Source organism: Scatophagus argus, chromosome 18 (genome assembly GCF_020382885.2).
Source record: "Scatophagus argus isolate fScaArg1 chromosome 18, fScaArg1.pri, whole genome shotgun sequence".
Classification (NCBI taxonomy): Eukaryota; Metazoa; Chordata; class Actinopteri; family Scatophagidae; genus Scatophagus; species Scatophagus argus.
This window is the reverse complement of record NC_058510.1, coordinates 16,344,402-16,357,181: the sequence shown is the minus strand read 5'-3', so window position 1 is coordinate 16,357,181 and position 12,780 is coordinate 16,344,402. Positions and strand designations below refer to the sequence as shown.

Sequence of the window (12,780 nt, the reverse complement as noted above, 5' to 3'; positions counted from 1 at the left end):
AATTAGTCTTTCAAATTCATCTACTCTGATATTCTCTAATCAAAACAGCTGTAACTAACATACTACAGATATTCCATAGACAAATCTACTGTTCAGATGTTTGGAAGTTTGTCTGAAAATATTCAGATAAAATAATTTGATTAAATTGAAAATTCCTTTTTTTTTTAATTTGCCTGCAAATTATGCATGACAAGTTTAGAATTTCAAATTCCAATTTCACAGTTAAAAATGCTACGATCAAAATGAAATTCAAATTAAACTAAGAATGAAATTGAAATGATAATAACATTAAAATTAAATTAAATAAGAAATTAAGATTTTCAAATTGACAGACAATATACAATTTAAACTTTTAAATTTAAAATTAAATTACAAGCTCAAGTTTAGCATTTTAATTATCTTTATTCCTTATTTGGGCTTTAATGGAATCTCTAAAATGTTTTTATTTGAAATTTGTGTCTTTAATTCTGCATTTTCAAACACAGAAATTATTGATTATCATGATTATGATTATAATCATTGATTAAAATGTTCCGTTATAATGCTTACAGTCAGGAATTATGTGTGCATAAATGAAAAGTTATTGTTCACTTATGCTGAATTCATTTGTTTTAATATTGGCAGTGATACACTTCCATATACATGGAATGGAAACAGTATGCACCATGAAATAATGTATGACCGATCCAGATACAGTATTTATTCTACCGCCATGACTGAAATAAATGCAGATTAACTCTCAATACAGTCCAAACACAAAAACATGCAACAGCAGTTTGACGAAAGAGATACAGACATGGACAATACACAACCTCTCTGTTTAGAGATATCCAAAACTGTTACCATGTGTCTTCGCAAGTTTCTTCTGCAAAACATGGCTGTCATCTTTCTGATATTCCTCAGAGAGTTACATATCACCAAACGAATATCAAAAACATCTCTACATGTTTACGAAGGTTCCTGCCCTCAGACACTGAAACAGGAAATTCTTGCTGCTATAATGTGACACCGTGGATCAAATGAAATTACTGAAGCCTCAGTGGCACATGACCGTCTTAGCACTGCATTCCATTCTCATGGGCTTAAAGTGGTGGTGGAGTGACAGTTAAAAGCAGTCTCCTGGAGGTGTTCATGTATTTGACTTGAAGTTCAGCAGAAAGTAGTTTAAACAACACTCTATAATGTTTGAAACGTGATGTGAATGGAGCACACAGTCCTAACTGCATGATAACTATAATGTAACAGATATGATCTGACATGACAGGCACAGGCCCACTGTCTCAGGCTTGTCTGTTCAGTCAGCAGTGAGTGTGCAGGGATCAGGTTGTTACCTTCGTCTGGAAGCTCTGCTCCACCTCCCAGAGCTGAGCCTGCTGTTCACCTGCGGCAACCTTCACCAGATCCTGCTTCTTATTGATCCTGTTCCTCCAGTCCTTCTCGCCGCTCTTCTTCAACAAAGCCACTCTGACGGAGGGAGAGATAGGGGAAAAACATACGCCATTTCATTACAGGGGAGAAGACATGGTTCAAATATACAACATGCTAAAGCAAGACAATGTGAGATGAATTGTAGGGCCAAACTCAAAAACTAGTTGCCATGACCCAACATAATAAAAACAAAAATGTTGATTTAAAATAACTAACTTGAAATATGCCAAATCCTAATTATTTTATGTGAACTCACCAGTACTCACAACACTGACACCGACATTCAGTCACATGAAGTCAATTTCATTTGTACAGAAGCACATCATGACATAGGTTCCCTCAGGAGGGAGCTGAGTCCATCCTGTACTGCCAAACACATTTTTTCTTAATGAAAAAATGAAATTTAATAAAGGGGTTTAAAAAAAACCAAAAAAAAAAAAAAACCTCTGCCTTATTTTTTCCTATTACTACATTATGTGGCTAATGTACACCCATCAACCACAACACCACAGGCAGGGGTGCAGATTAAACATCTGATTACAATGCAGTTTTACAATGCAGGGAAACCTTTCTGTTCCGTTCTGGCAATCAAATGGATGTTCTCTGACACACACCACCAACAGAAACTATATACATCCATCAATAGCAGCTCCCCTCCCTCCCCCAGCTGGACAAGATTACATTTGAAAAGAGCTGAGGAATGTCTCATGGACCACAACAAGGGCCTGCTGACTCCCGTGATCCCAACATGATTGAGAATCTGTGGGATGCACCAGAATAAGCCAAATCCACTCAGGTTGGAGCTATTTTGGTAGCACCTACAAAATATCAAGCAGGTGGTTTAGATGTTGCGGCTGAACGGTGTAGCTTTACATTTGAGAACAAGGTGTAATATAAGCCTTCTCTGTGCAAAAAAAATTTTATGTGCATGTGTGCTCCAGAATGGCAGTGTGGCAGAATCAGCGTTTCCAAGTCTTAGAAGTAATATGAAAGGTGATTTTTGATTGGCACAAAGTAATAGTAACTTCTATTTGTGCAGTCAGAATGGAGTCAAAGCTGGGAGTCGAAGAAGTTTAGTAGAAAGACTGAAAACAAGGGGAAACAGCCTTGCTCTAACCAAAATCTTACTAATTGACATCTATTTTCTTGATGTGCACAGAAACAGAGAAATAAAAATGACACAATTTCATGTGAAGTCGAATGCAGGAACTTCTGGTGGAGTGACTTCCTGGAGTCTTGGCATCTTTTTTGGATCTCATCAAGCTCTCAGCAAATAGCACATAAACATATTTCACTAAACTATTCCTTTAAGATTAGTAACTTGTATTAAATTTGACTTTTGCAAAGGTTTAACCAATAGGAAATGTTCAAAAAGTCATACTAATCAGTCCATACCATCATCAAATACACATATTAATGTGTAGAGCCGACATAACAGTGCATGAAAAGAAGACAGAGTGCGGGGTTACTGGAAGGGTAACGCTTGTTAAAACGTCAGCTTTGCTTCCCCTGAGCTTTAAAGTCAGCCTGTCACAACTCTGAAGCCAACACAAAACAGGGACGCTGCCACGCGCCCTTGTCTCATCTACAGGACTGTTTACAGTGAAGATAGCAGACACTAAGCAGAGGCAGACTGCATGAAACACAGCAGCTGCTGTTAGGAGGACTGTAAAACTCTGGATCACGGATAAACACACTGGTGACAGCTTAATTACAATTGGACATAAGCATCACTTAGAGATGTCAGTCAGCGTAACCGGAGCTGGGAGAGTGTTCGACACATTTTGGTTTACCAAAGAGTTGAAGCAACAAAAAAAAGGTGCTCCGTTTTAATTTAGCTAAAGTAAATGGTCAGGTTAAACAAAGAGGGAAGAGGGCTATAAGACAAATACTGACTTAAATGAGTTTTAAATGAGGATTACAATATAGTTTGACTAGAACAGACGTTCAATTATTGAGCTCTTGGTTCCAAGTGGGGAGCAGACAAGACCCATAATGGAGGGGTCAGGTTGTTGGCAGTGCCCTTTACCCCTCTCACAGCAGCCCCTCTATGACCCAGTGAGGGGAAGTCCTGTTCACCCCCAGGCGCTCCACATAACACTGACTAGATGTCGCCAGCTGCATATCTGTGATACAGTCTTTGGGAGAGACTCGCAGACATCCTGACACGGTGAAAGAGTGGGATGTGACAGAAAGACTGGAACAGGCAACATACACCCTTTCATACCAGCTTACATGTACGTGTGTGTCGAACCAGCAGATCGTGCTTGTTAACACAACGTGACATAACTGGACTTATGTAACCACTTCATCTGTCAGGGAATCCAATACTGAGCTTCCATGATGGACAAAAAGTACTGCAGTGATTTCATTCACAAAATCAATAACATAGCTCCTCCTCCCTGTAAGAAACACAGAATTTGAAAGTATAGAACTGACTATCACTGATCTGCTGGCTTGTGTTTACCTACAGTAAGAACCGACGGGCACTGTTATAAAAAGCTCCATCGTTATAATGAAATCAAGTTGTGTGGGCACACAAGATTCCTGGCAAAATTCTTATTCCAAAGAATTTTTTATATTTATTTATATATTACTAACTTTTGCAGACTTAAGTTTAGTAGAATTCAAGAGTTTCATGTAAATGTCAACTCTGTCTATTCCATATCCAACATAATGCTGTCAATATTCCACTCTTTGTCCTGGAGAGCATCCAGAACAGTGGATGGATATGAAGTTCTCTAACAACCCAATCTGTTTTGTCCTCATTATCTCATTTCCTGTCTCTGTCTAAACAACATTTCAAACACAGAATAAAAGGGAATCTTCTGTTCCTTCAGCCTTGCCTTTGCTGCCATTACTGATGCAAAAGGAAAGTACTTGAGATGAAACTGATGTAAAAGGCATCCTGAGTAAATGAAAAGACCACTTAAATGGAGGGGGAAAAACACATTCTTGATGCAAGGAAAGCAGAAAACAACCACTCTGCTCACTTAAACGAACACAAGCTAACCACATCAACAGACTCACCTCTCTTTGATGGACATATGTCTGGCCGTCATGATTTCGCTCAGCTCGTCTCCTTGCTCATGCTGGACCAGGCCTCCCGCGTGTCCACTGCCGTCTGGATGCGTGTCCGCCTCTGGAGGCTGACACGCACTCCTGGGCAAACCAGATGCTGCTCTGGATGTTACCGCAGTGGACTCTGGCAGCTCTGCGAGTACGAGCAGACAAGCACACAAAAAGTAGTAAGTAAAATCAATAACATGACGCCAACTACCTTAATGTTAACATGTTCCCACGGTGGATTACATTTTAAATGCCACCGTTTTTCTGCTTAGGAAGGGCTTATGTGAATAAAAAAAGAGGTGTGAAATAGGATTTAAAACACATTGTGTGAACTGATCCAATTATGAAACTCCCTGATGTTCCCTGTTTAAGATACACCCGTCTAAATAACACAATATGACTAAAAATCCAATGACTACCAGGTTTTGCATTACAGTCATCACCCTCGCTGTGGAAAAGTAAGCAGTACCAAAAAGCGTGAGAGTCTTTCATGCTTACCAAGCGGCTCTTATCCATCTGTGAGAAGCAGCACAGATGCTTTTTACAGCTTTAAACCTCGCTGCCACAGCTGTAATCAAATAACCCATGCTGTTTGGTAGGAACACTGAAGCTCACTTGTTGAGGCACTACAGACTGATTTTTGCCTGTGCATCCATACTGCTCCGCTCTGCTCCCACTCCACTGAACAACAACAATCGTCTGGCTGATTCCTGTACTCTCTCTGACAAGTTGCACACTGCTATAAAGCCAATCAAAGTGTTTGGCTCACAGTTACTGCTGCTCAGACACAGAGGAAACCACAGTGTAACATTTTCACAGACGCAGGAAGTGCGGTTGAACAAAAAAACGGTTGTTGACTGTGAAATGAAATTGACAGCATGTTTTTTTCAGGCTTCAAATTTGCTCTTTGAATATTTAAAGTCCTCTTCACTCTTTTCTAAAATTTTGTTCTGTTGAACCCCACGACCACTTACCAAAAATTCTTTGCTCCATATGGTTCATAAAATATAAAATGCATTTGAATAAAGCTTTAAATGCTACTATCTTCATGCTAACATGTTCACTATGCCGATACTAACATTGTAATGTGCACCACAATGTCTGGCATTTGAACGCTTAAAAAACCTGATTTTGTTACGGTATGGTACAAGCACAAAATTATTTGTACTCTTGTGAATAAAATACATGAAAACCTGTGTTTAGTAATAGTAGTATGGCATAACATATGAGTTAAATATTGTGGTATACTATACTACTATATGGTATACTATGCCACGATACAGTAATAGTATTAAAATAGTAATATGGTAAGTTATTGCAGGTATAATATTAACTATGTTCACCCTCTTAGTTTTGTATGTTAGCATGCTAAAATTTAAAGTCTGAAATTCACAGTGGTATCAATTTTAGTCCTAGTGTCTAATTATTTATAGTACACTTCCGTCCCGACTTCTTAAATCTTTTTATCGTATGAATGGGGAAAACCAAAAGTCATGTAAGTAAAGTGTTGTGCTAAACTTTTAAAGACATATTCAAAGTTCAGATGCAGTGCATGGCAAATAAGTAAACAAGACAGAAAGAAATGAAAAAACAATGTGACTCTTAAACAATCACACAGTTCTATAATATGAAGGAAGAAGCAGAAAGTCAGAAGCTCATACAGATCCTTTGTTTCTGCAGTTCTTACCCCCACTGATGGCCCTGCTCTTCTGACTGTCTGGGTACTGTCCTTCTTCCTGCCACTCCAGGGGCATGTGGCTCTCCGAGCTCTGCACAGCTCCCCCCTGTCTGGTCAGCTGCTGCTGCTCCTCCTCCTCCTCGTCCTGTCCCCTCCTCTCTCTTCCAGTCTGGGGCTGTGGCAGAGCGGCCTGCCTGACCGCTCCCTCAGGAGATGGCAGCTTCCGCTTCCCTCCGCCCACATCAGCAACATCAGCCTCCTGGGCAGCGATTCGGTACCTCTGGTGGTCCACGGAGTCCTGGGACCTCCAGGTTAGGCCGTCTGGGTGATGAGTGGGCAGAGACAAGTCAGAGTTGGACGGAAGGAGGGCTTCGACCTGTGCTGTTGCTCTGGTTAGGTGGATGTCTCCGGCGTGGTCAGTGGAGACAGTGCCTCCTGCTCTCAGAGCAGAGGATGATGAAGTAGGGAGCTGTCCAAACCGAGATCCAGTACCATTCTGAAGCTGAGTTGAAAGGAGATAGAAAGAGACAGACGAGGAAAGAAGTGGGTCAGTTTGCCACACAGGCTGAGAAACACTTTGGGAAAACTGCACACAAACGTAGAATTGAGAGGATCGTGCTGACTAATCACTGCCTGCCTGACTCACTGCACTTCCTGAGCATCAAAGCGCAGCCTATCTCGATGGTCTGTTGCAACCCACATCACAAAGCCATGCCTGCAACCCCCGCATGCACAATGCGTTCAGCTGTAGCCAAAAGACATACGCTGGAAATTTAGAACCGTTACTTCACATCAGAGCCATGTGAACTAACCTGACATTTTTGATGAGCAATGAATGAGAAGCAACAGTAAACATCCATGGAAACCACAAAACTGCCGAGAAAAATCTTGCAAAAATTTTTACGTGAATAGAGTCATGTTTCTTTTTGCTTCAATTCTCTGTCATGCTTTCCCTCACTACAACAGTTTCGATGAACCGATGACAAATAGCTGCTTTCAGTCCATGAAGGAGACTTGAAGCCCTTTTGTTCTCCTCTCCTCCACCACAGCAGCCCACAGCCTTCTTATTGACACGGTGGGATGATGAAACCTGAGTCAGACCTTACTCAGGAGCCAGGCCATGCGCTGTACATCCAGAATGAAATCACATCACACATCTCATCAGTGAAGACTCATTTCTGAGAAGAGTGCTCCAGCTGTGTCAGCCTCCACCATCTCAGGTAAATGCATGGTGATTGTTCAGAGGAACCTTACTTGTAGGTGCTCTACCGGGCTGTCACACAGCTCCTGTTCATCCCTGATGTCTATGTCTGAAGACTCCTGGAGCAGAAACACCACATGCTACAATGCATGGCTCATGTAGATTCTCCTTTGATACTTTTATAAACTTATTATTTTATCTTTTTAGTTGACATTCTAACTGATTTTTCCATATTGTAATGTGATTATGGAGACTCTTTTTTGAACCTACTTCATGTCTGTCCAATAATGACAGGCGACGCTCCTTCATTGTACTTTATGTGGACAGAGGATGTTATATGCTGTGCAGACTGTGATGACTTCTCAGCAAATATGTTATTGTATGTCTCACATATTTTGAGACACATAATAAAATTTACATTAACATTGTTTCCTTGGTAATGTCTCAGTGATAAGACTCCAGACAGTCACTATGACTTTCCAAGATGTACAGTAGCTTCAGTGCATCGTGTTTATATTTCGGTATGTATACGGAATAAACAAAGCTATTCCTTAGATATATACGTATATATACGTGTGAGTGTGTGTGTGTATGTATGTATATGCATGAATATATATATTTATATAAACAGGACTGTGTCTTAATTAGAATGAAAGGGAAGTCTGAATAACATTAGATTAAATATAGACCTCCAGTGAAATTCAAGCAGAAAGCCAAGAGTTCTCCAGGATAAAGTTCTCCCCTACCTGCTCCATGTCTCCCAGTGTGATTGGTTGTGTTTGGTAACGAGCATTGGCCCTGCGCTGGCGTGTGTCCCCTCTGGTGCGGGTAACCCTGGTGGGAGGCTGAGCCAGTCTGTTGAACAGTGCCATCTTTTCTGCCAGGCTGAGAGTGCAGAGGTCAGGCTCCTCCTGACCCCGACCCTGGTCCTGGCCCTGACCCTGGCTCTGGTGTTTTCCTTCCATCGTGGACACCTGCTTCTGGGTATCCTGCACCGGCCGGGCCTCCCTCGCCTGCTCTCGAGCTGCCGCGCTCTGCTGTGACGATGCCTGCAGGCTGAGGGCAGGGTGACACCCGAGAGACAAAGAGGCAGGAGAAAAGGACACTTCTGATAAGAATGGGAGGAGCTCATGCAAGTGACCAAGTGGCATGCTGTATGGCAGACAGCACTGTGGAGCTGTGTGCATCTAATGACAATGACATCAGATGAAAGGTTAAACACAGAGCTAAAAACAAGTTGTCACACACACACAGAGTGAGTCATGCCTATGACAAACAAACCTCTTAATAATTCAATTCTGTAGTTTCCTCCAGTCACACAGGAGGGCACCAAAACTCAAATAAACATTAGGACTTTACACTTTCATACACATTCTGTAGAGTAGTACAGACTTGTGAGAACAGCAGTCAGCAGCAGAAAAGAATGCTATGCCGTGTTTAAGAGCAGCGTTCAGTAAAAATTCTGTCATGTTAGTCACATACTGACGGTCAGAGTGAGCGTCCACATCCGTGCCATGTACCTGTATGGTGGGACAGTGCTCCACACGAGAGTGGGGCTGGGGACACGTGCTACAGCAGTGTGAACACTCACTGTTTGTGGCACATGAGTTGGGGCACTACAGTAGCCAGGGATGGGGACAAAGTCACAGAAAGAGTGAGAGAAGTGACAGAGAAGACACAAAGGTGACAGAAGGGAATGAACCATGATTTCCAGAATCAAAAAAATAGTTCATTCAAGCTAAGGGAAAGGTGATGTTCAGGATGCTGAAGTTTAGGAAAGGTGTCCAGAGAGATGGCTGAAGGCTAAATTCCAAGAATTTAACATACAAATTAAATCTTTTTCACACCCAGAGGAGAAAATGTGATGGATATCAGGATGAACATTTAAGAAAATGTCAATACATCATGACCCTTGTGTTTCAAATATTGAAAAGGTAGGTTCAGCCAAATTACAGCAAACATATTGTCTCACTTAACCCTACTGACGTTTACCCATGCATGTTTAACTTATCCATTTCTACCTCAGGTGAATGGAATCTTGTTGACACGGTGCATTGCAAAATTACATAAAAAAAACTAAGCAACCTGTCTTTACAGAGCCAATGTCCCTCATCGCTCTGAATAATCAACAGATTGAGGACAAGATTATATTAGAGTCAGGTCTGTGGGTAATCCTGAGCAATGGCAACATTGTTTGCTGCATGTTGGATTTTCAGAATTTTCAGTTACTTTCAACGCTGTGAGCACCATGAACAAAATCTCATTCACTTCTGCTTTATTGAGGTGAGACAAATCTCAGATCTTTGGAAACGTGGCTAGATACCATGAGGGATGAATGAGAGATAGTTTAATGTAACAGCCAGGATGGCTGTCTCTTAGAGTTAAGAAAATACATCTACACGTACCTGCAAAAATCACTAAGTAAACACTGAATCTCATATTTGGACACAAAACAAAAGGTAAAAATAACAAGCTGTGGCTCTACATGGAATTACATACAATTTCTTAGCAACCAACAGTGGAAGCAGTGAGTCTCTTTTTATGTTAAGCTAAGCTAATTCCCTTGTGGATCAAATGCCACACTTTGCACAAAACTGAAAGCACTATTGATTTTTGTCATCTAACTTAAAACGAAAAACAAAACTAAAAACTACAAAAAAACAAAACAAAACACATTTCTAAAGATGTCAAACTATTCCTTTAAATTCCGAAGAGCGCCTTGTAAAGACTTACGTGGCAGCAATGACTACTTCCTCGGTAGTGACTGGCTGAGTTCTGGATCTGTCTTGTGTCCGTCTTAGTCTCCTGTCCACTGCTGCATTCCTGGACCGTGTTTTAGGGGCTCCACCATCAATGCTCTTCTCCAGTTCCTGGGTGGAAATGTAGGGGTAAACATGGAAAATGACCATAAATCAATGGAATATTGCAGATCACCATAACTCTGATGAGAAGTTCACTCGATTGTTGTTAAGTTCAGTTACAAATAAAAGAGTGATGAAACATGGGCATTACAGACTTTGACAAGAAAATATTTGCATTTGGCGACGTGGGTTTGATGGCTGAACTGGCTTCTGGAGCAGATTAACATATGGCTCAACAAATTAGCATAACAGTGATTAAAGTCAGGTGAATGAGTATGTTAAATTAAAGTATCAACTGATTTGAGCTTATGTAAATGACACTACAGGGTATATGTTTGAGGTCAATTTCACAGATGTGGAGTGAAATGTGTGCCATTAAAATGCTTGTGCTGAAACCAAATCATGAGTATTTCCAAGTTTTCATCTGTAAATCCTCACAGGAATGAAAGGACAGAAAAGCAAAAAAAACCCAAAACAAAATCAGACAGAGTCAATGCCTGCGTCTTTAAATGGAAGCACATTTCTGTAGAAATAAGAGGGGAAAAGGCGACAGTTTGAGCTCACCCTGAAGAGAGAGCGCTTGGCTGCTACGCTCAGCTTGGCCCGTTCATCTAGCTTCTCTTCATCAGCTGCAGAGACAGACACACAGAGGGAAGACGACATGAACACATTAGAAACTTTGGATGTCTTCTGCATAAAAAAGGACCGATATTCAGTGTCCTATTGGAGGGAGAGTTGTTACAAACTCATAATGACCAAATAAACATTATTAAAACTTGTTATTATTAAAGACTATTCCTAAAGATGCCAAATATGTTATAATATACTATGTTGTACGGCTGAATTTAAGAGAAATTAGATGGAATATTTCATACAGATAGAGTGAAGCAACTATAAAAACGGTCTTAAAAAGTCTTAGTGTTTCCTACTCAATGTAAACACGGTATATGTAATTTCAGTAATATGTTACAACCGAAAGGCCAGAAATAGCAATAGTAATTAAGTTGAAGTGAGGCTTATTTTCAGGCCTTGCTCCACAAATAACTTTTTATGGGAAAACCCGACTTTCAAGAAAAAACCTAAACAACCTGTGTTTAGATTCCACAGTTGAGGTGCTCAATTCCTCTGAGGTGCAAATAAATTGCATGTGTTATGTCTCTAAACTATTCAATCTGTTCTGATCTGATCTGATGTTGTTTTTTTCTAAGCTTAAAAAAAAGGTGTAATGCTGTTTAAATCCTCATCATCATGTTTACCTTCATCATTACACAACACCAGCACCATATGGCTTTATAGCTAGGAGCAAACATATACCGGCATCATTGGGGGGGGGGGGGCTGCAGAGCTAGACAGGTGTGAGAGCAATGGCTGCACACACACACACTCACATGCTCTCTTTGCAAGACATATGACATGACATCAGCGGACAACTATTCCCTTTGACTGATGCCGCTGTGCTGAGCCCTGCTCCCCCTAATTCTGGCAATACAGAAAGCGTCCCGGCTGAGTGTGTGCTTATAAGAAGCAGATGAGCTGGTTCTGCCCTTAGCTGCTGTGCTGTTATGCTACTGTGAGCACCAGTAATGACTCTATAAACTTCACTTCAAAATGTTGCACTTTCCTATAAGACCTTAAAAAAGGGAGATTTGAGTCATCTGGCCCCCGCCCTCATTTCTATTCTTGAAGCTCTGATAAAGTCACTGGAAAATCAGACTTTATTCATTTGTGGTTGGATGCAACCATGCAGCTTCAGTCCTGTGTTTTCACTGGCAACAGCAATTACAGCCAGCCTTTTAGCATAGTTAAGTACTGGCCACTGAAAAGCAGATAACAGTGGCTGTCCCACACTGAAACCCTGTGAGTATCATACACCTTTTTATATCACCATGATCTCGTCAACTCAAACAGTAGGTAATATGAGTGAGGCACCACCACCTTAGCACCAAAATAATCAAAGTGCACCACCTTTGTTGACCTGCCATCCCTCATACTGGGGTGGGGGAGTGGTGGTGGTGGTTTCATCACAAAAGACTGATGAAATTCCACTTACTCAAAGAACTGTGGCGGTATCTGTGAATTCTCCTCCAGAGAGTTTTTTCTTACCCTTTAAACAACCTAAAATAACCTTAAATAACCTAAATATATTTTCTTTTGATAGTGTTAAGCCAAAATAACACCATGAAACTAAAAAACATCATCAGCTACAAACAAAACTGCAACACTTTAGTACTGTTAATGCGCCTTCAAACATTATGCAACTGGAAGTCCAAGTCAAATAAGCTCATTGGTCAAACATATACTACAGCCATGCAGATAATTCCACTAAAGCTGGCCGTGCTTAATCAATTACTTCACTAGAGGTTCAGAGGCTACAGTAGTCCAGAGCTTTTGTTTACTTGATGTACATACAGAATGTGCGAAAAATGCTAAATGACTACAACTATGTTCCTCAACAAATAAAATTGCATGGTAATCATTTATTTAATAATTTGTGTATTCTACTCTGAAACTTTTAAATCTTTGCTTAGACAAGTTAGAGGGAA

The 12,780-nt window shown here is 40.7% G+C and overlaps 1 protein-coding gene across 15 annotated transcripts in view; it reads right to left on the bottom strand.

The window, feature by feature from the left end:
* The window catches only part of svila (supervillin a), a 74,733-nt gene that overhangs the window by 18,061 nt on the left and 43,892 nt on the right, over nt 1-12,780 (bottom strand). For 12 of the 15 annotated variants that reach the window (XM_046370691.1, XM_046370692.1, XM_046370694.1 and 9 more), the window contains 7 exons: nt 10,802-10,866; nt 10,110-10,246; nt 8,897-8,992; nt 8,123-8,432; nt 6,185-6,677; nt 4,459-4,642; nt 1,332-1,464 (listed from right to left, as the gene is read on the bottom strand). In XM_046370691.1, the coding sequence (XP_046226647.1) occupies nt 1,332-1,464; nt 4,459-4,642; nt 6,185-6,677; nt 8,123-8,432; nt 8,897-8,992; nt 10,110-10,246; nt 10,802-10,866 (1,418 nt within the window). The remainder of the gene's footprint in view (nt 1-1,331; nt 1,465-4,458; nt 4,643-6,184; nt 6,678-8,122; nt 8,433-8,896; nt 8,993-10,109; nt 10,247-10,801; nt 10,867-12,780) is intronic. The other 3 variants (XM_046370686.1, XM_046370697.1, XM_046370696.1) reach the window with 1 other exon arrangement.